Raw genomic sequence first — 27,851 nt, 5'->3', positions numbered from 1 at the left:
TGCTGGAGCCTTTGCACATATAAAACAGGGACAAATAACACGGACGAAGTTGAACATGTCGGGCCGCAGAAAGCCAGTCAGGATGAGTCCCTCCGTGCAAACAGGCGATCAGCTGATCCATGTAATAAACCCCCCACACAAGAAGCCAAGCATACACCAACACTTGGTACAACGCACAGAAATCTTTTATTACATAACAGGCTTTACTGGGTTGACACACAGCCAGTGTGAGTGACAGGCGCTCTTACAGCAAAAAAACAAAACAAAAAAAAAAAAACATCAGTACAGGCATTTCAGCAGCACAGACATACAGACAGATCACACACATCAAAGTCACACACAGTTTATTCAAATTATGACCACAAACAAGTAAGAAAATACTACTTAATTGGACTTTTTTTTCTTTTTTTTACCAGAGAGCATAATAATGTGAATCTGCATAAAGGGACTTTTGGATCACAGACAACACAAAAATCACCTTCATGCATTTTTACCTTAAGCTGAAATGAATTCTTCGAAATCGATTCCTGATAATGAGAGTTCCTCTAAATATGATTGTCCCCTCTTTCAACCACCAGGAGGCGACAGACTTCGGTCGACCAGAGAGGGTCAAAATCATTCAAAGTCTCATGTCGAGTCATCTGGTTGTGAACAGGCAGACTGAGAAAAATCTACACATTTCTAACACGTTTCCAAACACTTCATACAGCAAGAAAATAATTAAAATTCTACTGATTAATAGAAGGGTAAGTGTACAGGATAGATACGGTTCAATTATGTATTTTTTTTTAAATACTTTCTTAGATTTTCAAAGAGATTCAAATAATGGTGAGGGTGAGAGGGGGGGAGCAGCTCAGGAAACTTTCTTTTCTTGAAACCATGTTTCCTAGAAACACTACACAAAGACAAAAAAAACCAACACATTCATTCAGTTTGTAGTTTGACCAAAGAGCATTCAGTGTCAAGGCTGATGCAGGTGTTTTACCTGTGTAAAACCTTTTATGAGAAGAAGCTGTAGAGATAGGAGAACCCAACGATTCCAATGATGGCACAGCACAATGTAATCATCATCTTTTTCTGTGGATTGAATCAAAAATAGACAGTAATCAGACAACAGCGCTCAATGGAATCCGGCTTTAATTCACCAGTCACAGCCGAACACGATGCAATTATTCACATTTATGAACACACTGGTTTGAGGAAATGACTGAGCAAAAGGAGAACAAAGGGTCTCAGAGGTTAGGGTGTGTGTATTTGTGTGTAAAGAGACAGGAAAGGTGAAAAATAAACACTCTTACCTCCTCTTTGGCACCAATCTTTAAAAGGCACACTTTGCAACACTGAGGTTAACATTCTGCATCAACAATCTGCTGACAACAGCTACTACATCCCATAAAAAAACATGCACACAGCTCTTACATAACATGCAGTCATTAAAAAAAAAAAAGTCAAAATTCTGTCACATATTTACAAAGCGCAGCAGACAGTCACGAGACCGCAAAGGAAACACGAGTCAACCAGCCTTTAAAAAACATAAAATCTTTAATTTTCCATTCGAATCATTGGCACCTTCATTTAAAACCGTGTACAGAGTTTTCTCCTCCTCCTGTTACTGCAGCCCGTGCTGATAGCTGAAGTGGTGTGAAGAAAAAGGCTTAAATAGAAACATTAGGACCGAACCTTTGAGGACAGAGCAGCCTGGCTGGCTGGGGGGACCCCCAGTGCTCAACCAGAATTAAAGGCACCATTCAGGCCTTCATAATGCTTCAGACATCTTCATAAATGATGTCTGCGCTGCAACACCCCTACACATGGTCAATGCTTGTTGGACCACCTTGGCTCTTCTCTTTAATGACTGGACACAGTGTCTCTGATACAGTCCTTGTCGGCACAGCTGGAATCACCTGCTTTAACTGACTTATTAAAGCCTATGGGTGACACCTGCACGCCTTCTAGCAAGAAGAAAACGCCTCATGAAATGATGACGACCAACCAGAACTAAACTCAGCTGCTGGTTTATCAGGCACATGTAGCTAAAACCTTTATCTGGATGGTTCACTGACATATACTTATATAAAACAACATCTCAGACTTCGTCAGGGATAAAGTTGAAGCTTATGCACAAAATTTCATCAGTGTTGTCTGAACTCGTGATTCAACTTTATGATCTTTTTGGACGTTGTACTCAGTGTTGCTGTTGAACTGTAAACTGTGACACTGGGTGTAATTTGTTTCTATTTATGAGGGCAGAATAAATATTAGGCTCACCTTTTAAGTGTAATGTAATGCAACTAAAAAGCACCCAAAACTGCAGCCTCCAAAATGTTCAGAGTTTAACCAACATGCTGTTTCTTTGATGAAAGCTGATCACTATGACCTTCATGAACGTAGGATTTACTGCAGGGCTGCTGTATCAGAGCACATTCGTTTCAGCTGTACCTAATAAACCAGCGACCGAGTTGTCCAGTTTATCTTAAGTAGAAATATTTTGAGACCTGAAATGTCCCGGGAAAGGCATCTTACGCCAGTAAGGAGCTGCCAATCAGGCAAGCTTTACTGTATGTCACAGTGTCCACTTACACCTTGTCTTGTGTGTGCAGCTTAATCAGCAACATGTCATTAAAAAGTAGAATAAATACAAAAACTGTTCTTTTGGGGGGCTAGTGTTACTACCAATCTCTTTGGCATCGAAACATTATGTTTTACAGCATTTTAACAAGGGAGACAATCATGTTTGTGGATGCAAAAAGGTCAAGAGTGCTAACATTGCAATAGATTAGCAAAGATATAAAAGCAAAGATCCCAGATGTTGCAGTGTTTGGCTAAATCTTCAAGCAAGGAATGCATGTTTATCCCCTATCCTGTATCACTGTCTTCTTCTTTTTTTTTGTTGCTTGTTTGCTTATCTTAGCTCCACCTGTCCATGAGACGTGTTTCCATAAGCACCATCCTTCACATTTAATCATCAGAACCACTGGGCTCCTTGTTTTGAAGAATCATAAGTGAGCACACCGATCCTCTTCAAGTTCAAGAACTGCGCCATATTCAGGGCAAGATACCAACAACACACATAATAATAATTTCTGTTCAATTACAGACATAAGACATTTTGAAATGTGAAAGTGCTAGAACCCCCTCAAAAACCAACATGATCCCAATACAGTGAACATACAGCAGCTAGCATGTCGATCATAAAATGTGTCAAGGCTCATAAAGAAAGAAATAATGAGGTGGGGGGAGGTAATGTGCGTCTGTGGGGCTTCAGACTCACTGGACATCAAATACATTTTAGATGACAAACACTTCCAAGCTCATTCTTTGGCACAGAGTGTTGAACAATGGGGTGATGTCACGGTTTTTCAATTCCCCTTTCCCTTCCGCAGAGATACGACAGGTACTGTACCTCATGTCAGCTTCAGTCTCGTTTCCTCATTTGCAGCAGAGCGTCCCTAAACTGTCCAAACCACCTGAGAGAGTCAAACAGACTCTCACAGACCAGGAGGGACGGTTCTGATTGGACAAAAAGTTCTTAGAATTATCAAAAGTCTCTTAGGTCTTCTTCTTCCCAGAAATGAAACGTTACATTCGACCTTAAGGTGTTTTTTTTGTTGTTGTTTTTAAATCGATGAGCTGTACATCTGCGGGTTAAACATTATTATATCCATATGGAGCAATGATCAGTTTTTCTTTGGTGGCCGGCTGACGGGTGATGATGATGAATAAACTGATGATGGCAAGAAGACAGCGGTCCTGCTATAGTGTCTGGGTGAGGATGATGATGAGGACGATGACAACAATCACAGCACAGACCACACCGATAATGATCATCTTCTACAGAGAGGGAGATACAGAGAGAACAGTGTTAATGTTTGGGAACGTGAGCGCTGAAATGAGCCCACAGACCAAACACCGGCTGAAACATGCATGCGACTCACTCACTACTCACACTGCTTTGGTGGTAACCAGAGGCAAGTGCTGCAGAATAGGAAGGAAAAAACCACACACCCATGAACGCCAAATACACACAAACACACCTCAAGTAAGGCCTCCAGGTAGAAAGAAACCACGCACATACACACAGAGCATGAGCAAAAAAAAGTGTGCAAATCCTCTTCCAAAGCAGGCTTCATACCCACACCCACTGCAGCATGACAAAGGCTGTTTGCCCCAGAGTTACTCACCATAAGCTCTTCTCTTATTCAAATAGCTCATCAGCTTTGCTTCAATCCCACTGACAACCCGATTATGAGAGCTAGTAAGGCCAGCAAGACCAGCACAACCACCACTATTATCACCATTTTCTGTTGGGAACAACCAAGTACATACAGCGCCGTCAGGACCATTCTCAGTGGGAAACAACATGAAGTTCATCCTTAATCTATGCACATGTAATGCAACGATTGCAGAATCTACTACTGCAGTTACACAGCATTTGTACTAGTTTTGTATTCAGGAATATGCACAGTATATGGCAACAATGGCCGGATCATATAGCATGAATCCTCTTAGCAGCTAGGTAACCACACAAACTCAGTGCATCAATCTTGCGAAAGTCTGATAGACCAGTTTTGTCGTGGCACAGCAGTGTTGACTTTATGTCAACTTGTGAAAACAAACGTTAATTTCACGCACATGTTGAACCAGCCTGAAGCCAACGAGCAACATCTTCAAACACAGACAAAACCAAAGGATAACACAGCAGTCATGAGCCGACTGTAAACAAAGTCAAAGTTCAGGTTAAAGCTGAAGAGAAGAGAGAGAAGAGGGAGAGGAAGCTGGAAGTGTGTGTGTGTGTGTGTGTGTGTGTGTGTGTGTGTGTACGTAGGGAGGGCGAGGTCTTGGTTCTGGGTCTTGGTGGTTTTGAAAGCACAGGGGTCCACAGGCCACAGGGTGGTGGAGGCTCAGGGGCACAGCAGGTAGGAGGACTGGGGGTCATCACAGGTCAGGATCAAGGTAAAGATCAGGGTCTTGATTGGTGGGGATGGACTTCATGTTGTCAGGCAGGTTTCCCAAAAGTATCTTTGTGTAAAAGAGGAATTCTTTCCTTTACAACTCCTTCATTTATCATAACAGTAACCATTTTGTCCTTCCTTGCGATGGTAAACAGTGGAAACACAGCCTTTATGTTACAAAGTAATCTACCAGGAATGTGTGATTGCATGTATTTGATTGGCCAACACGGCGTCTTACTGATTTAAGTTACATTGTGTTGCTGCAAAACTTAACCCACATGGATTGTATCCTAGTAAAAGGCCAGACAATGATCCAGACACTCGATCATTGTCCTGTGGCATCCAATTTAGTCCTCTGTGCTGCCTGTTAAGGCAAACACAAAAATCCACTGATCTCAGACTCATCGCTGTTGTTTTGTTAAATACTTTTTCCGTTGCTTTTGGGAAACCAGGCCGTTCTTCCTGACTGTCGTCACTCACGCGTCGAGCCTCTTGCTGAAACTTTGCCGCTTTCTTAGTGTCTGCTACGGCTCGCTCCACAAAGCCCACTGATTGGTCCATGTTGCTCTCAATCCTGTCAATCATTCCGCCCTAACATGGGGCACGGTGTCAGAGGTGACGAAAAGCAACAAAAGAAAGCGAATAAAAACAGAGAGACAAACAAAAAGTGAAGCACACAGACTACAACGGTTGTGTGTGTGTGTGTGAAGGGCGACAGAGTGTGATCCGTAGGCACACTGTGTGGTTTAAATGTGTCTAACAGTGACAATAATGTGTCGAGAAAATGAGCAGAAAAAAGAACAGGAGGAGGTCACGAGCGGACTGGTGCAGCAGCTGGCTAAATAACATTACCTTGCGTGCTTTGGTCTGGTACCTTACAGCTTTTTTGGTCTGTTCCTTGGCCACTGTCACGTGGTCCACTGACTTGGACACATTCTGCTCTATGTTGTCTACAATGTCACCCTGAAAAACAACACAACAATCAATGAGACGCAGAGCAACACTTGAAACGCAGAAGAAAATTATAATACATTTGTGCTGTTTATATCGTCAATTCCTTCACTGCTACTCATTCGGCACTTTTCAAATTAAAAGCTGCAAATATAAATGGTTGACAAAACACACGTCTCCTGGGAAAACACAAAGAGCAGGAGTGTGGCCCTTACCTCAAACAAGACTTTCCCTCAGAAAGCATGGCGCAAGCAGCAAGAAATATGTGGTTAGACTTATGTATGCATATGCAAAAATATGTGTTCGTGTTCATTCTAGTGTGAAGTCCGCTTCAATTCTACAATTAGGCTATATTTGAACATCTTACTAAATGCATTCATGCTGGTTCCATCAATGTTGGGTGATGAGATGGAGGTGGAGGTGGCGGGGGAGAGTAAAGAGAGGTGTAAGAAAGGCAACGAGCTGGAAAAAAGGAAACATAGACATACAACAGACTCAGATCACAGCAGAGACAGGAAGAGAAATAAACAGGAGAAAATGAGTTGAATACAGTCAGGAGTGAACACAACGCCATGGAGAAAAGTTAAGAATGAATGCAAAGAGTGAATAAAAGGATGAAATAGATGACCGGTGGATGAAATGATGTGCAGGTGGATGCACTGTACCTGGCTCTCCACCAGCATGGCGATGTCTACAAACATATCATGCAGCTCCTTGATGCTACTTTCCAGACGGACAATGTCTTTGTGTCTAGCTTCGATCTCACTCAGGGCTTGTTTGGAGATCCCAGAGTCCACAATCTGTGCAGAGGAAAGGTTTCTTGTTACCACTCAGGGTCAGTGCACATGCACAAATGTACATGAGCCAAATGTCTGTTGTCTTTATTTCCTCTGATCAGTGCAGCTGAGGCGGCCATGATCACGAGCTAAACTGTGAAGAACTGACAATGAGTTCATGTCACAGTGATGCTGAGAAATACATCAAATCCTCCCAGAAATGCATCCCTGCTGCTTGAAAAGGAAATTAGAGTTCATTGTACAAAACCTGGCAGCCAGCGTTAGCTCACTGAGCAAGAAACATTTTAGATGTAAATGTGCCGGCTGTGGCTCAGTAGCTGAAATACACTGCACACATGTGGTTATATGATCAGTCGAGACGCACTGGTGGTCTCTGTCATGATGCCTCATCCTGGTCTTTGATGTTACTGTGTTCTCATTGGCTAGTTCACAATGCAACAAGCAGATCTTCATCTGTCCTGTTCTGCATTTATGTCTTTTAAGAATTGCTCACTTGCTGTTAGACAGTATGTCCAGTGTGGTGTGAGGCACAACACAGCACACTGACCATGAGGCCAAATCACAAGCACAGCTAATCTTTCATCAGTTGCTATGAGGCATTTTTAGTTTTGCTGACAACTGACAACTTATCTTTGTCTCAGTTCAAGCACATGATGATCAGTGTTAAGGTTAGCGCTGCACCAAATGTTCTTTTCTTTACATTCAAAGCTTCTCTTGAGGATTTTAAAACTTTGTTGTCATATTTTTTGAGGTGCTGTCAGATTGCTGCTCAGCCGCCCTGTTAATACAGCTGTGTGCCTCCCTTTCTGTGTGGCAAGTGGGAGAGCAAGCTGTTATTTGGTCGCAGTGAAACTGTTGTTTTTGAAAGTCTAAACGGCGACAAATAAGGAATGAAGCAGAACATTTTGTTGGATAAAAACATATTGTGAGTTTTGGAACTTCTCTCTTCAATCCTACGCAGCCACCACTGAAATCTACTTCTACAAACGGCACATACTAATAATATTAGTGGAGCCGCAATTGTGCAGAAATCCTGGGTTTCAACAGATTGAACAGACATGCAGCGACAAGAGCATAAAAAAAGGTGTGCAGCATTCCAATACTGATTCAGAATTTGAATGTCAACATTTATCAATGAAGCTTCAAAGCTTCAAACTATTCGGTGCAGCTCTTGTCAAGCCAAACCAAATGCATGCAAACACACACACACACACACACAGACACTTACCCCTGCAGTGAAAACAGCAGCATTGCCACTCTCCAACATCTCTTCCAGTTCTTCATCTGTTGTTGCTTTTCCAGCTAGAAGAGAAAGGAAAGGAAAGGAAAGGAAAGGAAAGGAAAGGAAAAAGTCAATGACAAAGAAGTCCGTGGGACCATCTCATGACTTTGTGGCCGTGTATGTGGGTGTCACTCACTGATCTCTAGCTGTCTCTGAATACGTCCTTTACTCCTCTCCCGGAAGTCCACTTGGGCTTCATTATACTTTGTCATTACCTCCACAAATTTCCTGGAGAGCACTGCATGCTGGGAGACAACAGGTGAAAAATTAATGTAACCACATATGTTATTTTAGAGGATGTACTACAGTTTGACTCAAGTGAGGCATAAATAAACATCAGGTCTGAAATTTAATTTCATGTATGTGACACATACTGTACATGTTTACACCAAAGAAGAAGAAGATGAAGAAGAAGAGAGGAACACTAAAACAATAATATGGTAAGAACAAAGGAAGACAAAGACAAGAAGAATATATCAGAATATAAGAAGAAGAAGGAGAAGAAGAAGACTGGAGGTCACCTGATACTTCAGATGTACATCATTTACCTGTGATTTACGTATCCGCATGTCAGCCGACACCCTCTCCTGCTCTTCTGACTCCAGGTTCCTCTCAATGGCTGGGAAGCAATCCAAATGACAGATTTAAGACTGAGCAAAAATCTGCTTCACATCACCTCAAATCTTCAGTCACCTTCCACATTAAATCCATGAAACATCGCCATTATTCTCACTGACAAACTGTGCGTGTGCGTGTGTGTGTGTGCGCGGTAGTGGTCAGCAGACTCACTCTTGAGTTTGTTTCTTGCATTGTTGGCCATCTTTTTGATGTCATTGGTGATTGCCTCCAAGTCATCCTGTGTTTCTGGAAGAAGGAAGAGACACGTGGTAATGAACAGCGACCACACTTATTACAAGTACAAATAAACTGCGAGCTCATATCAAATCTAATGATGCTTCGAAACGACTTTCACTCGATTCTCTGATGGTTTCAAACCAGTGAAACTGCATTATGACTGGATACGACAACATGCAGAATACTGATTCACTTGTATGTGTTTTTTTGAACTCCTCTTCTCCCCTTGTAGAGGAGAAACATTAGTAAGGGGTAGGATTATGTAAGAAAAAAATCCTTCATGTGATGCTGAGTGAGTAGGTTGAGGTGAATACATGTGCAGAGGAGAGAAAAAAGAGCAGGTAGAGGAGGAAAAGCTGGTGGTGGTCAGGCGTCTTACTCTGATCTGATGTGGGAGCGGACAGGATGACCGAGTAAAGCTTTTTGACTTCAGCCACATTCTCATCAATCTTATCAATGCTGTTCCTGATGTCCTCGATCTGAAACAAACACACACCGTGAATCTCAAATGTATGAACACAAACACTCAACCATGTACGGCCTCGTGAATACAAGTGAAGAAGTAAAAGCAATGCGGTGCCCAGACAGTCACACCGACCTGACAGAAGAACTCGTCCATGAAGGCTGCGTTGTCCACTGCGATCTCCACCTCGTCGTCATCTTGGTCGCATGTCTAACGAGAGAAAAGTAAAGGCTGTATCAGGGCAGGACGAGTCGTTCCAGATGGCCAGAGGGAACGTGTGAAGGGTATTACATGTTTTTTCTACAGCGAGCATCAACACCTTGGGATTAGAGGTACATTCAGATGTTCATTGTGTTAACCAGGACAAAAACATCTCTCAGTGTCTGTGTGGCAATTTATGTCCACTATTTAGTATTCAGCTTGTATTTTATGTAACTCTTCTTTATGTCTTTTTTTATATCACCTTGTGTTCTTATATCTTGTCTTAATGTAAGTGCTCTACAAAATAACTTGCTAACAATCCAACATCTCTGACATATGCATCCGCATAAATATGCTGAATAAATACATCATATGCTGTTAACGACTGCACAGACATCCTGTTAAACAAACTAACCTGAGGCCAAAACACGGTTCCCAACCATGGCTGTGTAAAACTCATTCACAGCCCTGCCTGAGTACAGACAGCATGTGTGCCTGATGGTTTCAATGTCTTTTCATGCTCAGTGTTCAATCAAAGACAAAACTAAATAATATTCTTCTCAATACATTACTTTGAGGGTTAAAAACATGTTTCTCAACAACAACTCTTCGATCAGGACTTTTTACTGAAGTTTTGTTGTCACAGCAGGGTTGACTGGCAGAGCAGAGACTCCAGGAAGTTACTGGTCCCAGCTGAGAAATAATGCCGCACTTCACCACCCGTAAAACCACAGACTGTCTTTGGCTTTTGTATGTATCACACAAACAAGATCTAACATGTTAATTATTGAGGTTTAGAGGTGCTGGAGATTTTTTTTTACCTGTGGACAAACCCAGCTGTTTACCCCTGCTTCCACTCTATATGCTAAGCTGAGCTAAGCAGCTCCTGGCCATTGCTTCATATGTAGCGTACAGACATGAGAGTGGCAGCAATCTTTAGACACACTTAAATGAAGGTACACATATTCACCATTAAATAGCTTAAATGGCTTATTAGCATGCATTCTACTAGCATTTTTGCTCTTTGCTGGTTATTATAAAGCACTTATTAATGCTTTATTGTGGGGGTTAAGGTTATTAAGATCAGAACTTACTATCAATAAGCAATAATTGGAGGTTACTGAGGGAAAACTCTTGGCCCAGCAGCTGTATATGGTCATGCAGAATAAGAAATTAATAAGTGCTTTATGATAAATAATACAGGGCCAATATGCTATATGGTTCTTTTAAATCTGCAGCAACACTAAGCAGCTGTACCAGAACTTTGCCCTTATAAAGTACAGTCAAATTAGCAAATTATGATGCATTCAATGCCAACTAATAATTGGCCATTTTTGATACTCTATACAAAATGCATACACTTTGGTCAGCGCTCACATAAAGTACTGAAATCTGATACCTAATCCAAGTCTTAATACAGGCTAACACCAACGTTTCTGACTGATTTCTGAAGACTGTGTTCTAATTGCATGTCCAATAACAATGAGTGGTACTCTTGAAATGTACTTTTCCTTACGGTAATCCACTGAACAGCATTGACGACATGAACAACTGCTTACTAATGGAATTGCTTCCTGGTTAGCAGCTCAGCATGACGCATGATGTCAGAAACATTGGTCTGCCCCCTAATCAGCCGACACCCAATAAATTCACTCTGCTCACGTCATAAATGTGGCACAAGGGACAGTCAGTAAACACATAAAGACCTCAGCGCTGCTGCTGAATATTTACACGGTGAGGGACGAGGGCCGGGCTCCAGGAACTCAACCTGTTTTCAACTGACTGCACGAAACCACAGCTAAGGCACAGTGTAAACAGACATCATAGTGACACAATGCATTAAAAGGGGAATGCTCACTTTGTTCCCTCCCTTTTAATTACTTCTGCTTTTTACTGATAAATGTGTTTTCACGAAGCACCTGAAGTTTTCTGGCCGACGGAACTCTTAACACGTAGCAGTGTGCGTTTCTGCTTTGGATCAGGTGACTGAGAGTCTGACGTCTGGACACTTGACTTTTCTGGAGACAGCCGGCCTGGATCAAAGTCAGGCCAACGCGCCTGTCGGCTTCCCTGCTCTCGCATATCAGACGAATATGTAAACTACTAATCTCAATCAATATCACTATTCCATTTCATTTATGCTGCACTAGAAAAACAATAATTATCCTTTAACTTCTGAATGAAATTACACTGTTACTTTGGTTCTCATTGGGTTACATAATGTACAATAAACAATCCAAAAAAGTTGTGATGCTGTTTTAAACATAAATGAAACAGAATGTGATCATTAGCTCATCCTTTTTGATACTACACTCAAATGAAAACAGTACAAAGTCAATATATTTAATGTTGTGCCTCATCAACTTCATAAATATGTGTTTGTTCTGAATGTGATGCAGCGACACTGCACGGGCTTCGTAAAACCATTTGTTTGCAAATGACTGAATTCTGTTTATATTTACGGTTTAGACAGCATCCCAACTTTTTGGGAATTGGGTTGCACATTGCAAAATGATCTTTTGTATAACTTCATGTTTTCAGCCATCTGCTGTACATCGAACTCATTCTTGGAGCTAAAACAGACAGAGGAGTTGTAAAATTCATGGAGAACCAAACAGTAAAATATATAAACACGTAATAAATATTAAGTAAATTAATCTAGTAGTCATTTGAGAGATAATTCATCACTGTCCATCCAGATAATTGATTATTTGTTTAATAATCTTAACTTCATTTTGTATCTTTTATTGACTTCTATGTTTTCCAGGTTATTTTATGTTGCTGCTACTGTTGCTGCTGCCTGTAAACACCCTAACTTCCCCTACGGGGGATTAATAAAGTCTTATCTTATCTTATTGGTGTTGGGTCATTTTTCGAGCGAACATTTAATGTCTCAAACGTGGGCATTTTCTGGTTTCCTTTGCCATCTTTGACCGTAAACTGATTTTGTTTGGGGCTCTTGTTCTTGAGTTTTGGACAGTGGGACAAACAAAACAAGCCACATTACCTTCTGCTGTGGAAACCATAATTTCTTACTATTACCAGCAGATTGATCAGTAGTGAAGATAATCTGCAGGTGCAGCCCTACTGGGAGCGTTCACAGCACCAGCTCGTCACTCTTTGTGTTCAAATGCTGAGTTTTCGGCAGCCTTTAACCTGCTACCCCCTCATCTGAAATTTGAATTGCAAATGCAGCCTTGACGATTTGGTTCAGGCTGCTGTAACTAACAACAGTTGTGAACACAGAGTTCTCTGGACACACACACACACACACACTCACACACTCACACTCACACACACACGCTGACACACGGCTTGTTTTTAGATCTCTCAGCGAGTTACTCATTGAATACACAGCTGTAGCACTCTGGCCCACGCATTATGCTGCCTCACACAGCATTTCTGCACTGGTGAGATAAGAACAAGCGCTCACTTCCTTCCAGTGTCTCTCATTCAGCAAAAGAAGAGGGAAGGTACTGACATGCTTAATATTAACAAGCCAAACGGACAAAGGCCGCACACACATTCACTTCTATGTGTCAACAGTTTGATGCTGACAGGAAGAGTCAGAGGGAGTGACTTCATGAAAGGCATGAAAGAAACTTCCACAATATTCCTCATTAAACTCACTTGCTCATCTCATGAGTCACACAGAAACACCTATGACTGGAAGACGTGAGGACAGACTTGAGCTGAACGCACATCCACTTACTTTATCATTTTGGATCAACATGTTATTCATACATTCACAACCTTTTCTTGTGTCTGACCTCTACGAGGAGACTGAAAGTGTTTAATGCACAGTTCAACTCTTCAGGATTACAGTGTGACTTTACAGTGTCTACTGTAAAACAGATTCATGCTGACCAGTGTTTTAAAGCATTTTCTGCTTGTCTCATGCTAAGGGGAACAAATATGCATCCTTTCATTGTTTTGTTTTTTAAAATAAATAAATTGAGAACTTGATAAAAGGCGAAGCGGCAAATTTGATTTTCTCTTCTTTTGACCAAAATCTACAAAAATGCTGTTATCTCATGAAGACCGTATAATCATCAAAACCTTAAGAACACACTGGACATCAATATTATACAAATACAACATACACTGTGCATCTGTGCATTGATATGTTAGCTTGTCCCTTTTTATTCAAATCACTTAATTACACTTGTTTTGCATTAAAAGCACCATATGTCATGTTGCATAATTCCCCTCAATAAAGCAATGACTAGACAGAGGTTTTACGCTGCAGCAGACATCCTGACCCTCTGCCTCTCCAATGCAACAAACAGACCGGCTCTCTGAACACACAGTGTCATTGGAGACTGAATGATAAGACTGTGTCGTACTGGTGCTTCTGGAAAGTCACAGTAAAACAGTAAAACGCACGATGTGCATGACTCATTATCACATTCAAAATTAAGTAAACACACTCCAACAAGTTTGACTCCGATCATGGCCAAGTTCAATGTCCAACCTTCTCCCTCAATATCTTCCCTGTGACTCCGCCATCTTTAAGAGACAGGCAGCTGATTAACTGTTAGACTTTGTCTCTGACGATAATAAATGATGAAACAGTATTTTACTTGGAAGTTGAGAGAGAAGACAGTTGAGAAAGAGGTGAACGAAGGTGGAACTGAGGTGAAAAAGCAGTCATATAGAGTAAAAATGATGTGTTGTAACACTTGTAGAGCTGCGACAATAAGTTAATTTATCAATTGTAAGAGTTTCAGCCAACAAACACTTGTGGGATGTTGTTGCTTTTCTTATTCATCCGTCATGATAATAATAAATGTAATCTCTTTGGAGGGTTGGGCAGACAAAAGAGGCAATTTGACAACATCACCTTGAATTTTACTCTCTTTTTTTCAGCAAAATCATCAATTAACAAAAATCATCCTGAGTTGCAGACCTATGCACTTCCCACCAGATCATTTAGAAAATGAGCAAGTCGCGATCACAGCAGCAGGACAGGGACCTGGGATCAGATTTACAGCAGCATGGCGACGGAAGCCAAAATACTCCCATCAGGACTCGTGTTAATGCAACGCTGAAATCTGACAAGGGATTTAAAAACTCCACGTGCCACAGAAGAAGCCATGTTGGTCCTGCTACAATTCTCCCCATTCATCGTGCTGACATCCGAGCGAGGTGAAGAAGCAAAGTTAGAACAGGAGCCCACCAGGCCTGGTTTACAGGGTGGGGAACCACCATGCACACAGAGCTGAAGAGGATATGGCTTTGACTGAAAGCACATCTGAAAATACCACGAGGGGAAATGGAAGAGAATTACGGAAATCTGCTGTCAAGTTAACGTCACCCTCACTCTGGGTCATGGTAATGAAATATGGCAAACATGACTCCAATATCAACTTATGTTCTTGGTATTTTTAAACTCATCTGAGCATTTTTAAGCCTACTAAGCAGCATGCAGTATAAGCCATCACATGTGACCATGCATCAGGTTAAGATAAAAGTCAGCGTTTCTCATCGCTCCTCTTTCCCAGAGTCCACAGAGTATCATGTGATCACGCTGGTGTTGGCATGCGGCCACATTCAACACCCCTGCCCCCGACACACACACGAACCAATATACAGCTTAGATTACTGCCACCAAGTAAACATTAGAGAGGAAACTCAATGAGGGAAACAAAGGTGATGGACGAGCGTGGATACAGAAGAAAGATAAGGGGTGAAAAAGAGTAAAGATTAGGGCTGCAACTAATGATTATTGTCATTGTTGATTAAGCTGTTGATTTTTTCGATTAGTTGTTTGGTCTATAAAATGTCAAATGAAAAATGAAAATGGTGAAAAGCATTGATCGGTGTTTCCCAGAGCCCAAGATGACATCCTCATTGTCATTAATTGTGTTTAATGCCATAGAGGAATAAAGAAATTAGAAAATATTCACATTTAAGAAGCTGGAATCAGAGAATTTGGACTATTTTGTCTTTAAAAACCCTTTAATCGATGATCACAATAGTTGTTGATTCATCTAATGGCTGACAACTTATTGATAAATTGTTGCAGAAGACTGGAAAAAAAGTCGTGGGATGGTGGCAAACAGGACAGGACAGAACATTTCCCAGGTCTTAACATATATATACTGTCAACTTCCCAACATATGACTGACCCACTTCACTGGCTATCTGTACTTCCTCAGCCTGAAAAGAAGCCAGCTGTGCGAGATAAGACGCCTGGGGGGGGGGGGGGGGGGGGAGACACAGCAGCTCAACAACTTTAAACACAGCAAATATTTGGCCAGCAGTTTCAAGCAGCTATGGCAACACATCCAGACTTGGGTTACAACTGGATTAAGGCCTCACCCTCTATGGCAGCTCGTGTTTTCGCTGTCGTTAGTGCAATTTTGAGTAAGGAAAGGATTCATACAATGGATGTTTCTGTTGCTAATGATTGCTGTTGTGTAAGATTTGTAATCTGCAGATAAATACAGATTTACAGGGTTTTGGTTTAATCAATTTCAACTGTGGATACTATATCCATTTAACAACTCTACTTTGATCATAATTAACATAGTCTAAGTAACTTCACATGTTTCAGGCAATAATTGCAACTATAATCACTAAAATGTCTAGCAAACAGGCCAAAACCCTAAAAATCTCTAATAAACACAAACATAAGGCAGAGAAACATGGCAAATCCTTGGATTTGAGATGTTGAGACCAGAGATTTTGATATTTTTGCTTGAAAAATGAAGTAATTAGTCAATCAAAATCGCTAATGAATTTCCCGCTGATGAAATAATGGACTAATCTTTTCATCTGTAATGCCAAATGTTAATCAGTGAAATTGAAAGCAGAATAGTTCCACTTGACACTGCCTCATGCTCAGGAAATTGATCAATATTTGATCATAAACAAGGCTACAACATATTACAGGAATCAAGGACACCAACTTAAATCCACAACTTTTAAAATGGCATCTGGTAATATGGTTCAACTAGTACCAATTCCAGTGTGAACTGCACTGTATCACAGTCCATCTGTCACTTTACTGTAACACAAAACAACAGTAAAGCAAAGGAAACTGATGTGAATGACTGGATCACTTTTATCAATCATCCCAGGGTCAAATCACTTTCCAGCCACCATATGAGTTATATCATCACATGGTTCAACACTGCATGGTTCACACACACACACACACACACACACACACACACACACACTGTGTTTGTGTCAAGTTTTTCAGTTAAACGCTTCAGTGGAAATAGCTGAATTGTTGTTAATTTATCTTAACCTCCCCTTTCCTCCCATAAGAAACGTTTCTCAGAGAGCCATTAAAGGGTAACGTTACAGACAACACAGGAGAAAAAAAAAAAAAGACAATTGACGTTTCCTGAACACTACTTACCGCTTTAAGTTGCTCCAATCGGTCCTTCATCTTTTAAACGGTTAATTTCACACCTTCAAACCAAAGAGGTAAACACAATATTGCGTAAAATTGCTCAAAAACTAGTCCCAATCTCTGAATTCCTCAGCCAGCTGGCAAGCTAGCTGTCCGACAGAAACCCACCGCCAGTGAGAAGGAGAATTAAACTCCCCCAGAAGTCTTGACAGAGGTGTCTGACAAAACGACTTTTTTCTGAAAAGAGAAGTCTTTCCGTCGTTTTTCCATACAATATGGCTGCTGGGTTTAAAACCAGTGTTTTTTCTTTGCTAAATCTCCCCGCTCAGAGGATTAAAACAACAGTTGTGTAGAGCCGTATAATCTGTCTCTCCGCTGTCCACCAGTAATCATTCTAAAACGCACTTTTCTAGCTCACGCATGCGCAGCCCGCCCCGTGGCCGGGGAGATGAAGCCACGCCCTGAGCCACCTGCAGCAATGATGCATTCAGGTGTTTTAGAAATAAGAACTTCTTTTCTTTAACATCGACCTGCCCACGGAAAGGCCACGAGGCTTAATCTGGCACATTCACATGCTGCCAATGTACATGCAATGTACACGGTCCCTGACTTGAAAACGGGATCTAAAGGCAGTGCATTTGTTGAAGTTAAAATTAAACCAAATTAATTTAAAATATTGACAAGAATTTCAGTCAGAAGATCAATATGATAATAAAAGCAGGGTTTGTAGTCCATTTAGATTTGTGGATGTGAAATTTATAAGGATGATCAGCAACTGAATTATGAAGGAAATATTTACTTCCCTCTGGCATTTTACAAGGTGGCAAAATAAGAGCAAAAGATTACTTTAAGTAGAAATCTGACCACTCCATCGTAAGCCATAACAAGATGTGCTGCCTTGACAAACTCAGTGCATTAGGAGAAAAGCATGGACCCTGAGAAGAGTATACAAATTAGATGCTCTGACAGGACTATCAGTAAAGAGCCAATGATGTCAACAAAACATTCAAAATTCCAAATAAATCTGCCCAGAGCTGGTTGGTGTTTTAAAAGTGGGCCTCACACATTTTGTCAGTTCTGTTTACATTTGCTGATTTATCGTGTCTGTAGGCTAATAAATATAGGAACTATACTTTACTGCTTTGTTTCAGATTCCACCCCAATGCGTATTTATTGTCCAAAAGCTATGTATGCATTATGGTCATGTAGGAATCCCATATTTCCGCTTTTGTAATTTAACATGAATGTAGCACCATAGGGTTATCATGTTATCAGTGATGTTGTGACAGGCAATACGCCAGCATAAGCCTTCTTCTCCACTCTTTAACGCAGTGGAGTAACAGCAAAAGCGAGAAAACTACATTTTAATCCGTGATTTAAATAAACATTAAGCAGTCCATGGTGTTATCGCTTCAAACTCAGCCAATCAGAGGAAAGCAACTACTAGTTTTCATAAAGTTAAGCAAACTGGTTAATTCAAATAAGAGAAGTATTTAGTCATTTTTAACGTATGTTTAAACAACCTGAAGGTAAAGTACTCTCTGTACATCGTATATTTATTTGAGCCAGGTGTCCTGTTAAATTCCTGAATTACATTTAATGGCCCTGTAAGATTATTCGATTTTACACACTTCCAAAGTTGACACCACATCTACGTTAAAAACGATGTAAAGCAGAATTTGTGAAATATCAAGTATGGATGATGTCGTTGGATTAGGGATCCGTGCAGCCGCCGCCGGGGGAGAGCACACGTCACAAAGAACGTGTGGAGTGAAACTGTTACGTAATCCTGTTACGAACGTTGACCGTGCTCTGAATAAAAGAACATGACTGACACCTGCTGGCCATCAGTGTGTTTGACAGGTTGCAGAAATGGTCCCTTCCATGACTGCAAACAGCCGTATGAATCCTTTCCTGGTGACTTAAGGCTCCATCATTGAGCTCTATTACATGGCCGCAGTAACTGGTTAGGGGCCTCCAATGACACCCCCGCTGCCCGTCTGTTTGTATACTCTTCTCTGATCTCCATCCAAGTACAGTAGCACAGTTTATATCATACATATGGCAGCTTCACTGCATGTGCTTCACCGGTTCTCCTATACTGTGCTGATCGGTCCCAAAGGTTTTAGTATGTTACTATGTGGTAATGCAAAGATTGGTAACAATACTATTTAGAAATAAAACAGCTCTTAAAACTACATTTTAGCACACATTTCCCATCTAGAATACACTGCCACACCACCAGCCATTAATGAAGGACTTTCCTTTGACACTAAAAAATTTACCAAAACCAACTGACTCATGCTAAACATGGAACATTTGCAGCTCCATAACAGTAGCACACCTTTCCAAATTGTAAGTTCAGACTTACATTTGCATTTATTTCATCTGAATACAAGTGGGCCACAACACAACCAACTTCTGTAGATATTTTAAAAATGGGTCCTCCAAATTACAGAATCACATTGACCATGCAGGTAGATTATTGTAAAAAGACTTGACCCCTATACAGTGGAGATGGTTAGAGTGTAGCAGTATTAGGGTTGGACAGCAAGTTACATCCATGTCTACCAGACAAATCCCATCACTTTAATATCCAACTGTATTGGGCAAGTTGTAGGCAATTCTGCAATGAGTTCTGAAGGGCAACAAGCATTTTTCACAGAAACATTTTGACATGCCACAGTAGGAAAAGCACCACTGTAAACATTAGTCATGACAAAATCTATTTAGCAGTCTCACCCATGTTTCTTCCTACTATGAAAAGTCAAGGGTCTTCCATGAAAAAGGCATATTACCTACACTTTCAACTAGAAGTGTTCCTCTGACTTTGGGGACTCTGCTGTGCACAGAAATAAAAAAAACAAACATATTATATTGAGAATGTTTTTATTCAAAGTTTACTCCCCTTAGTGCTTCCAGTACACCGTACAACAGCATTATGTGAGCTGGGTAAGTGCAGTGGAGGGTGCTCAACGATGAAGAGTAGCATGTTGCCATGCCAACAACAACACTAGGGTGGGTGTGTCTTAAACAGTGAAATTAGAACCACAACTTTTCCACCAGTTTTTTTTAGTTTTAAAACAACAAAAAAATTCAAAAATAAAAAATCTGAAAAGGGATTTTACAGTAAGGGGGCAAAACTCCAACTTCCTGTCCACGGTTGAGGGTTGGTGGGGTAGGGTGGGGTGGGGGCTTCAGGGAACAAACAGGTTAGAGATCATCTTCTTCATCTGGGAGTGCCGTTTGTGATGCAACCTGTGGGAGTGGGAGTGTAGGTAAGTTTTATTTTTTCATACTAGGCTCAGGTAAAGCAGCTGCTGGGTTGGACAGCACTGCATATAGTCAACTATACAGACATTGCACCAGTGTGGTCATACTCACATGAAGCTCTTCCTCGTACTTTGCCGCAAGGGACGGGTCCATTTGGACCTCTGGGGGAGCGAGGGCAGGCATTGCCACAAACTCCAGGTTGGGATCGCCAATCAACTTCCTTGCTAACCACAGGAAAGGCTTCTCGAAGTTGTAGTTACTCTTGGCAGAAATGTCATAGTACTGGAGACAGAGCAGTACACAGCATTTAGAAATGACTAAGACAAAAAACATGCCTTCTATAATTCACAAAATAGACTGATGTGCGCACAAGGATGAAAACAGGGATTATTTTGTGAACAGTTGTTACCTGCAGGTTCTTCTTGCGGTGAAACACAATGCTCTTGGCTTTGACTTTTCGATCTTTGATGTCAACCTTGTTGCCGCAAAGGACGATGGGAATGTTCTCACAGACACGGACCAGATCACGATGCCAGTTGGGTACGTTCTTATAGGTGACTCGAGAGGTGACGTCAAACATGATGATAGCACACTGAGCTGTGGAGGTAGCATGTAAGTTTTATCACACTGCTCAATCCAGGAGGGTTTAAATTTAAAATAATTGTGATTGGACAGACTGTGTAAGGTTTAATAATCAAAACAGCACATTAAGGATTATGAAGAGCACCTTGAATGTAGTAGCCATCTCTCAGGCCTCCAAACTTCTCCTGACCAGCTGTGTCCCACACATTGTACCTGATGGCTCCTCTGTTGGTGTGGAACACCAGCGGGTGCACCTCTACTCCCAGGGTGGCTAGAATTACAAAGTACAGAATGCATGAGAGCATGGTGGGAAATATGATTAAAATTATTCTTTTAGAAGGAAACGGTGAAGGTAGGCGGGAGATAAATGGAGAGGACTCATACTAAAATAAATCAGTCAGGACAGAAGCAATGACAGGAGGCTTAATTACTTTATAAACACATATATAATCAAATCACAATGTGCAAAAATGTCACATTGTCATGTTGATAGTTGTTTAACAGACAACTTGACATGGGGCCCTAAGATGTTTTATCTTTTGTATTGTGACCAATATACATTCTTAGCAGTAAATCATTACCATTGAAATATCAGCTTGTCAGTGCTCTCTGGTAGACAAGATAATTGTAACACTGCCCGAATTACCCCAAAAGTTGTTTTTGAATTACTGTATTACAATTTCTTGTTGCTCATAGGCTGACATGAGTACCACTACTGATGTATAAGAACACAGGGGGTTTAATAGAGGCCCACAGCTCACGGGACAGCCCAGCTAGCAGTTTAACCTGGTTCTGCTAATTGATGCATAATAACTTAATGCAAAAGACATCAGATCAGCATCCTAGTTCATATTTGAAGTCCATGTGACGTTTTAACTCATTATCTGTACTATACTGGTGTGTAATTCACTTCATGACTCACCAACATATTTCTTCTCGAACTCTCCTGTAATGTGCCTCTTGACAAAAGTCGTTTTTCCGGTGCCTCCATCTCCTACCAAGACAAGCTGTAAGACAGAGAGCCGTTAGTTCATACTGGCTGGGACTGGTTCATCAAACTGGACGTGAGCACAGCTAACGTTAGCCTAACTACCGCCAGTACCATTCTCTTAAGTTACACATACAAGACAGATAAATGGTACATAAGTGACATATAGAAAACACTAACCTTGAACACCGCCACCGGTACACACTGTGCCATTGAGTCCGCCGTGGTTGCGAGTTATCTAAGTTGAACAAAACAAGACGTGTGGTTAGCACGTTCTCCGTCATCCCCCTGTCTGCTAAGTTGGGAAGTCATCAGAAACGTTAAGCTAGCGCTCTTAGCAATTGCCTGATTTGTAACGGTTTGTTACGCACAAATCAAAGAAGATTGAATGAGGATGTTAGAATCAGTTATTCTGACCCGTTTTATTGCTGATATGTGAACGTCTGAATAAGCTCGAATCACATATTACAACGAAATACGTGTATGGTTGCAGACTGAATTTGAACGAAAACACGACGAGCTCGCCCATGAACCCATATTTCAACGTAAGGGGTTGCTAGCTAGCTCGCTAGCTAGCTAAAAAGCTACCAGCGTTGGAGTGCGCCATACGCCGCGCGACCGCACTTTTTCTTGTTCGACTGGAACAATCGGTCTGCGAGACCATCTAACGTGTTCCATGTTACAGCTGATGGTCAACTTCAACAAACACGAAACTTAACACATTAAGCTGACTTTACGCATTCGCGATTGGTTTTGTACACAGAACACTTGAAGAGAATTTAAACCCGGTCTCCAGAACAAAGCAGTAAAATGAGGTAGCGCTGTGCTTGCTAACCTGTTAGCCAGCACGGCATGGAAGCCATTCTTTTCACCGAGCTAACGGCTAAGTTAGCTTAGAGTTAGCGCAAGAAAATCAATGGCCTAATCTAGTTGCTCAACCCTCACATGGTTAGACCTGGACCACTACATGAACCCAGTGTATACCTTCAAGTTTCCTGTTGTTTTAACTGACTTTCGAGGTAAACACAAACTTGAAATACATGATGGACCATGATGCGAGAAGAATATAGACTTACCGGTGTCACCACTAAGAGAGAAAAGAGGTAAATGGCTGCGTTCGCGGGAGATTCAGTGCGGACTATGAGTCAGTTTCCGCCCTTATCACGTGACCACCACAGCGGTAAAAACGAGGGGCCACTCACCGCAGTGTGTAATTCTGGGCGGTACTCAGTGTCAACGCATTTGGATTTTCATGCAAGCACCCATGAATCAGCATCTCTGTTGATCAGACGACACTTCTATCTAGAAAATGCACATACATCATCATTTAAACTAATGACGCATTGTTTTGTACCATACGGTTTTATACACATCTCGTGTGATACACTAAAAGCAAATGCAATGCTAATTCTTGTCATGTTAAAAAAAGTTGACTTAGTGAGAGGGCCGCATCTGATGTTTATTGTTGATTAATCTGCACATTATTTTCTTGATAAATCAATTAATTGTTTGGTTTAGATATCAGAAAATAGGCCCAGAGCACAGTATCCAAAACTTTGCTTTATCTGACTAACAGACCATAGATATTTGATTTATTATAAGACAGAGAAAAACATTAAAGTTGATAAAATTGCTGTTTTTGCTGGACCAACAGTAAAACAGAAAAAAGCAAATCCTCACATTTTTACAATTAGATCCAGAGATTGGCATTTTTACTTGGTAAATGACCAAAACAATTAATTGAACAGCAAAATTATTGTCAGTTACTATTCTGGACTAATCCATTAATTGGCCATAGTTTCAGAACCTGCTTTAATGCACCGGGCGAACGAACTGGCGTAGTTTTAGAACGTGATTTATTTTAGTATCTGAAATAGCTTCAGCAACATTACATAAATATACTCTTTCAGACTGTGACATCAGATAAAACATGTTTTTAAAGTGCAATAGAATATAGTCTCTTACAGATTGTGCATAGGATACATGGGCTACAGATTATACAGTCAACGTCCTACAAGTGCAACATCATCCATCAACACAAGACATGTGATTTGTGCGTTTTTATATCTTTTCTCAGTTCTGAAAACAAAATCTGAGGCTACAAGGCTTCAAAGCACATATGTAACTCACTGGACTATCTGTAAAACTACAAATACTTTCTTTACATAGGAGGATATATCATGTTCAAAGGTCACATCTTTGAGGGCAGCGTGCAGGTACAACAGTGAGTCTATCTGTACAGATAGTCTGCCTGTATGTTGGCTGCTATCTCAGCCTCCCATCGGTCTCCATTGTTGAGCAGCTTCTCTTTGTTGTACAGCAGCTCCTCATGGGTCTCCGTGGAGAACTCAAAGTTTGGTCCCTGAGGGAGAGATTGAAGAAGAAATAGACATTAAACGTCTGTGGGTCTAAACCCACATAGAAGATATAAAGTTTCATGTTTGACATTTAGGTTTTCATGACAGGTTGAGTGCATAATGCCCCATTTGAAAACATTAAAGAAATAATATTCCCCTTTGTGGAAGGTAGGAATTGTACTGGTAAGCAATCTGCATGATCAAACCATTGTATTTTGACCTTTTTTTTTTTTTTAATCTGCACACATGCCATGCCTTTTGTTCTTCTGCCAAACTTTACTTGAAGAAATAATCCAAAATAAAGGTACAACAATTTAACATTGCATCTTATCATCACAAGGTCTTCTCCAAGTTAAGGCTTCAATATGCTTCAAACAAACTAGTTTGTGTTGTATGACTACATCTGATGGTCTGTTTGCAAGTTTCTGCTGTTGGAAAGGAGGTTTCTGACGCTGTTGAAGGATCCTACAAGCAGTGGTGAAGAGCAGGGTTTACACAAGCAAAAGACATGTGCCTACCTTATAGTTGGCATTGTGTATACCAACTTCTAAATCCCCTCTGATGCACTCCATGCAGCACTGTGCTGCAAGTCAATTTTTCCTAGAATGGTATGACCCACCCTACTTTGCTTCTGGTTGGTTGGGCTTAGGCATGAGGAAGTAAGGTTTAGGCATGAGTGATGATTGGTTAGGGTTAGGGTGAACGTATCAGGGTAAGCCAGTCAGATGCACAGCAGGGCGGGTCATGCTTTCCCCATCGTATGAAAAAAGAATTGCCTGTGGCGCCTGTACATGCACAGTGCCATTATTCAATATGTTATTTCTTGCTTTGGCACAGCTGTAATGAGATGGCTCCATAATAGCTTGAGAAAGGTTGGCTATAACTCACCCTGTTTGCAGCTCCTACAAGCTTAAATTGACTGTGAGGTAATAACTTGTTGAACAGAGTACGACTGAATTTTCATTCTGGGGGCAACAATTTCCTGAAATGCTCTGAGCTTAAAAGTACACTCAGTGATCTTCACCTCCTTGAAGTTGGTTTATTAACATGATTTGAGAATTGGCAAATTCAATTCGTCATGCATAAGGCCTTTTAGGACCAGTAAAATCTGCAAACTTCCCCTTGACAAATAATGGTAATTTGATAATGGTGGCACACTCTGGTTTGCAAATCAGCTGTTCCAAGAGACAGTTTGCAAAAGAAACTACTGGCCTGTAGACCACTTGCAAGGCGAGAGAATAACTGTCTGATTTTCATGTGTGGATGGACAAGGGAATAAGGTCATAGTTCACTCCAAATCCATAGTTATGTATTTGTCTCACCCTTTAGTCTGAGGGCCATAATGATTCTTACTCCCTGAGGTCAAGCAGCAGACGTTAAGTGACAATGCACAAATACGAGTGGCTCATTTTTAGATGAACTAAATATGCAAGAGTGGTCTTAGATGTCTGTTCATAATACAATGCAGTTATCATTTGCTGGACGGATTTACTCTGTCAGCAGCCACCTTGGTACAGCTATACTGAATCTCCTGTTGAGTGTGCAGGATAAGCTTATTCTTACCTCAACAATGGCGTCCACGGGACAGGCTTCCTGGCAGAAGCCGCAGTAGATACACTTGGTCATATCAATGTCATAGCGTGTCGTTCTCCTGCTGCCATCAGCGCGAGTCTCGGCTTCAATGGTAATTGCCTGGGTCCAACAAAGGGACAAGAAGGAAGAAGACAAAACTTGAGTCAGACAGACAGGAAACTTCATGGTAAGCAAGGTCGCTGTACAACATACATACACTTCACAGCAAGATTGCTTCATCTTTATAGCAGGAACCTAGTGTGTGTTTGTGTTCACCTGAGCAGGGCAGATGGCCTCACACAGCTTACAGGCAATGCAGCGCTCCTCTCCATTAGGGTAGCGGCGGAGGGCGTGCTCTCCACGGAAGCGGGGTGACAGAGGGCCCTTCTCGAATGGGTAGTTGATGGTGGCAGGTTCACGGAACAGGTAACTCATGGTCATCGCCAGACCTGAAGGAAGGAAGAAAGAATCAAATAAAGTTCTGAGTCACTTAAAGGACAGTAATGGAGTTTTCCTATACTTTTCATATTGTCAGGAGAGGATTCATATAATACGTTCTGACTTCTCGACCCAGTCTGTGACAGACTCAAGCTCATTCATCAGAAGTGAAAACAGGTCATAAATATATAGTTTAATGTTTCCTCAAAGAGAATGATTTCCTAAAACAGCTGAGCATTGGAGCTATTGGATATCACTCAAATTCAAGCAAATTGTGAATTTTATTCAAAACAGAAAACAGAACTATCAGAGTATCACAAGGCCTTTTTTTAATCCAATGAATGTCTGTCTGTATAGAAATCGTAGTATGTGTGACCTCTGAAGAGCTCGGTCCAAAGAAGGGTTGTGGCAGCCCGGTCAGTGATGGACCTCATGTCCGTCGGCAGCTCCTGAGCATTCACATACTCTGCAAGGAGAATAGGAGGAGAAAGGTCATTTCAAATGCGTGGCCCCTCCACTGGCAATGCCATATAAGAACAGGTCTTGGGTTGTAGCAGCACTTACTATAGCCCTCTCTCTGCACACTGAGACTGAATGGGCGCATAACACCAGGACCGTATCCGAATGTGCCTGGAGATGTACATATAAATTTAATGTGAGAATTCCTCATTGTGTGTATAGATGCTATTTTAATGACATCTGCTTTAGTGGTACCTGACTTGGAGTAGCAGTGGAGAAGACGCAGACTCAGTGCAGCAGACATCTGTGCAAAGAGAGTGGAAAGCACACTAAAATCATTGATAATCATTAGAGGAACCAAAATGTACACAGTAACTTAGACGGAGGAAGCGTCATATGTTGCAACGGAGGAAAAAGGCTCCTCAATGACGACAAAAGAGGACTGATTGAGGGACGGAGGATGCCAACTGGTCACAAGCGTCTTTCCTGTATTAATCTCGCGCCCCAAATCCCTGCTATTACGTCAGCTGTCCGCCGCATTCACTGCATGCCGGCAGAATGGGAAGAACGGAAATGTATTTGCTTATTATGATTAAACGAGCATACAAAACTCATATTCAGTTGCTGACGAGAAGGTAACAATATATGTATATTAACTACATACTATACGATAGCGTAAATCGAAAATATAACCTTGCTTTGCCAAACTCGCTGTCTGTATGATGTAACGTGAACGCCTCATTACAAATTAAATAAGCGTTACGATAGCAAAATTTGGCTACGGTTACATGACCATAGTTTCTTTAAAAACGTCTGTTTGCTTCAGTGTATTCGGACGACTACATGCTCGTAATGCCAAATTGTCCTGACTTGATAAATGGCTACGTCGTTTACTAATTCTACTGTCACAACACCGATCGTTACAGGCTAATTTATCAGAATACGAGCAACAGCTCATGAACTCAACATGGTCCCTATTCCGGAAACCTAAAATAATTGTGCACAATAATTTACCCGGCTATATAATAACCGTCTAATAGACTTACCTCTGTCACAAGTTTTGGATCAGCAACAACACGCTGTCTGTCCCTGAACTACGCAAATGTATTTACGTTGCATTCAGGTACTCCTCGTTAATTGCCCTTTTCCGTCTATATTGCCTTCAGGCAAGTACAAAATTAGTATTTCCTACAGCAAGCAAAAGCAGCATACGCGTTGTCTGGATAAGAGGAAGCAATTTTCGTCAGACAAGCACACTATACATTTCTCACTCACTCTGATGTCATGTTTGTTGAATCATATTTGAGCAAATGAG

The 27,851-nt window shown here is 41.2% G+C and overlaps 3 protein-coding genes across 11 annotated transcripts; all 3 read right to left on the bottom strand.

The window, feature by feature from the left end:
• Positions 1–162: 162 nt before the first annotated feature.
• stx3b (syntaxin 3b) lies at positions 163–17,278 on the bottom strand. 9 transcript variants are annotated; one of them, XM_076738600.1, is made up of 11 exons: positions 16,874–17,268; positions 9,436–9,510; positions 9,217–9,316; positions 8,772–8,846; positions 8,531–8,601; positions 8,119–8,227; positions 7,929–8,002; positions 6,569–6,703; positions 5,805–5,915; positions 986–3,831; positions 163–895 (listed from the first exon to the last, which is right to left on the bottom strand). In XM_076738600.1, exons 1-10 carry the CDS (start codon positions 16,901–16,903, stop codon positions 3,754–3,756), a joined length of 858 nt encoding a protein of 285 aa, XP_076594715.1. In that variant the 5' UTR covers positions 16,904–17,268; the 3' UTR covers positions 163–895; positions 986–3,753. The 9 variants fall into 9 exon arrangements, with proteins under 9 accessions (XP_076594715.1, XP_076594718.1, XP_076594714.1 ...); XM_076738603.1 differs by having other exon boundaries at positions 986–1,077; XM_076738599.1 differs by lacking the exon at positions 5,805–5,915 and adding an exon at positions 5,433–5,543.
• A 2,461-nt stretch (positions 17,279–19,739) lies between these two features.
• Positions 19,740–22,866, bottom strand: ran (RAN, member RAS oncogene family). Its single transcript, XM_076738596.1, has 7 exons — positions 22,787–22,866; positions 21,891–21,948; positions 21,645–21,729; positions 20,868–20,993; positions 20,550–20,737; positions 20,252–20,422; positions 19,740–20,125 (listed from the first exon to the last, which is right to left on the bottom strand). The coding sequence occupies exons 2-7, from the start codon at positions 21,921–21,923 to the stop codon at positions 20,081–20,083; spliced, it is 648 nt and encodes a 215-aa protein (XP_076594711.1). The 5' UTR covers positions 21,924–21,948; positions 22,787–22,866; the 3' UTR covers positions 19,740–20,080.
• A 684-nt stretch (positions 22,867–23,550) lies between these two features.
• Positions 23,551–27,670, bottom strand: ndufs8b (NADH:ubiquinone oxidoreductase core subunit S8b). The gene is made up of 7 exons (XM_076738317.1): positions 27,583–27,670; positions 26,792–26,840; positions 26,642–26,707; positions 26,454–26,543; positions 25,916–26,088; positions 25,631–25,759; positions 23,551–24,072 (listed from the first exon to the last, which is right to left on the bottom strand). The coding sequence occupies exons 2-7, from the start codon at positions 26,838–26,840 to the stop codon at positions 23,941–23,943; spliced, it is 639 nt and encodes a 212-aa protein (XP_076594432.1). The 5' UTR covers positions 27,583–27,670; the 3' UTR covers positions 23,551–23,940.
• Between the last annotated feature and the right edge of the window lie 181 nt (positions 27,671–27,851).

This window comes from Chaetodon auriga, chromosome 9 (assembly GCF_051107435.1).
Source record: "Chaetodon auriga isolate fChaAug3 chromosome 9, fChaAug3.hap1, whole genome shotgun sequence".
In the NCBI taxonomy this organism is placed as follows: domain Eukaryota; kingdom Metazoa; phylum Chordata; class Actinopteri; order Chaetodontiformes; family Chaetodontidae; genus Chaetodon; species Chaetodon auriga.
This window is presented reverse-complemented; position numbering and strand designations above follow the sequence as displayed.

What these genes read in the sequence shown, in the direction of transcription:
- stx3b (XM_076738597.1), bottom strand. Translation starts at nt 16,903, where the DNA reads ATGAAGGACCGATTGGAGCAACTTAAAGCG. An exon ending in CGCTCCCACATCAGATCAGA is followed by an intron (nt 8,847 to 9,216) that starts GTAAGACGCCTG and finishes TCCTTCTTCCAG; the next exon opens with AAACACAGGATGACTTGGAG. An exon ending in TGCAAGAAACAAACTCAAGA is followed by an intron (nt 8,602 to 8,771) that starts GTGAGTCTGCTG and finishes ATTGCTTCCCAG; the next exon opens with CCATTGAGAGGAACCTGGAG.
- ran (XM_076738596.1), bottom strand. Translation starts at nt 21,923, where the DNA reads ATGGCACAGTGTGTACCGGTGGCGGTGTTCAAG. An exon ending in TACCGGTGGCGGTGTTCAAG is followed by an intron (nt 21,730 to 21,890) that starts GTTAGTGTTTTC and finishes TCTGTCTTACAG; the next exon opens with CTTGTCTTGGTAGGAGATGG. An exon ending in GTTCGAGAAGAAATATGTTG is followed by an intron (nt 20,994 to 21,644) that starts GTGAGTCATGAA and finishes TTGTAATTCTAG; the next exon opens with CCACCCTGGGAGTAGAGGTG.
- ndufs8b (XM_076738317.1), bottom strand. Translation starts at nt 26,840, where the DNA reads ATGTCTGCTGCACTGAGTCTGCGTCTTCTCCACTGCTACTCCAAGTCA. An exon ending in TGTGCAGAGAGAGGGCTATA is followed by an intron (nt 26,544 to 26,641) that starts GTAAGTGCTGCT and finishes TTCTCCTTGCAG; the next exon opens with AGTATGTGAATGCTCAGGAG. An exon ending in AGGCCATCTGCCCTGCTCAG is followed by an intron (nt 25,760 to 25,915) that starts GTGAACACAAAC and finishes TGTTGGACCCAG; the next exon opens with GCAATTACCATTGAAGCCGA.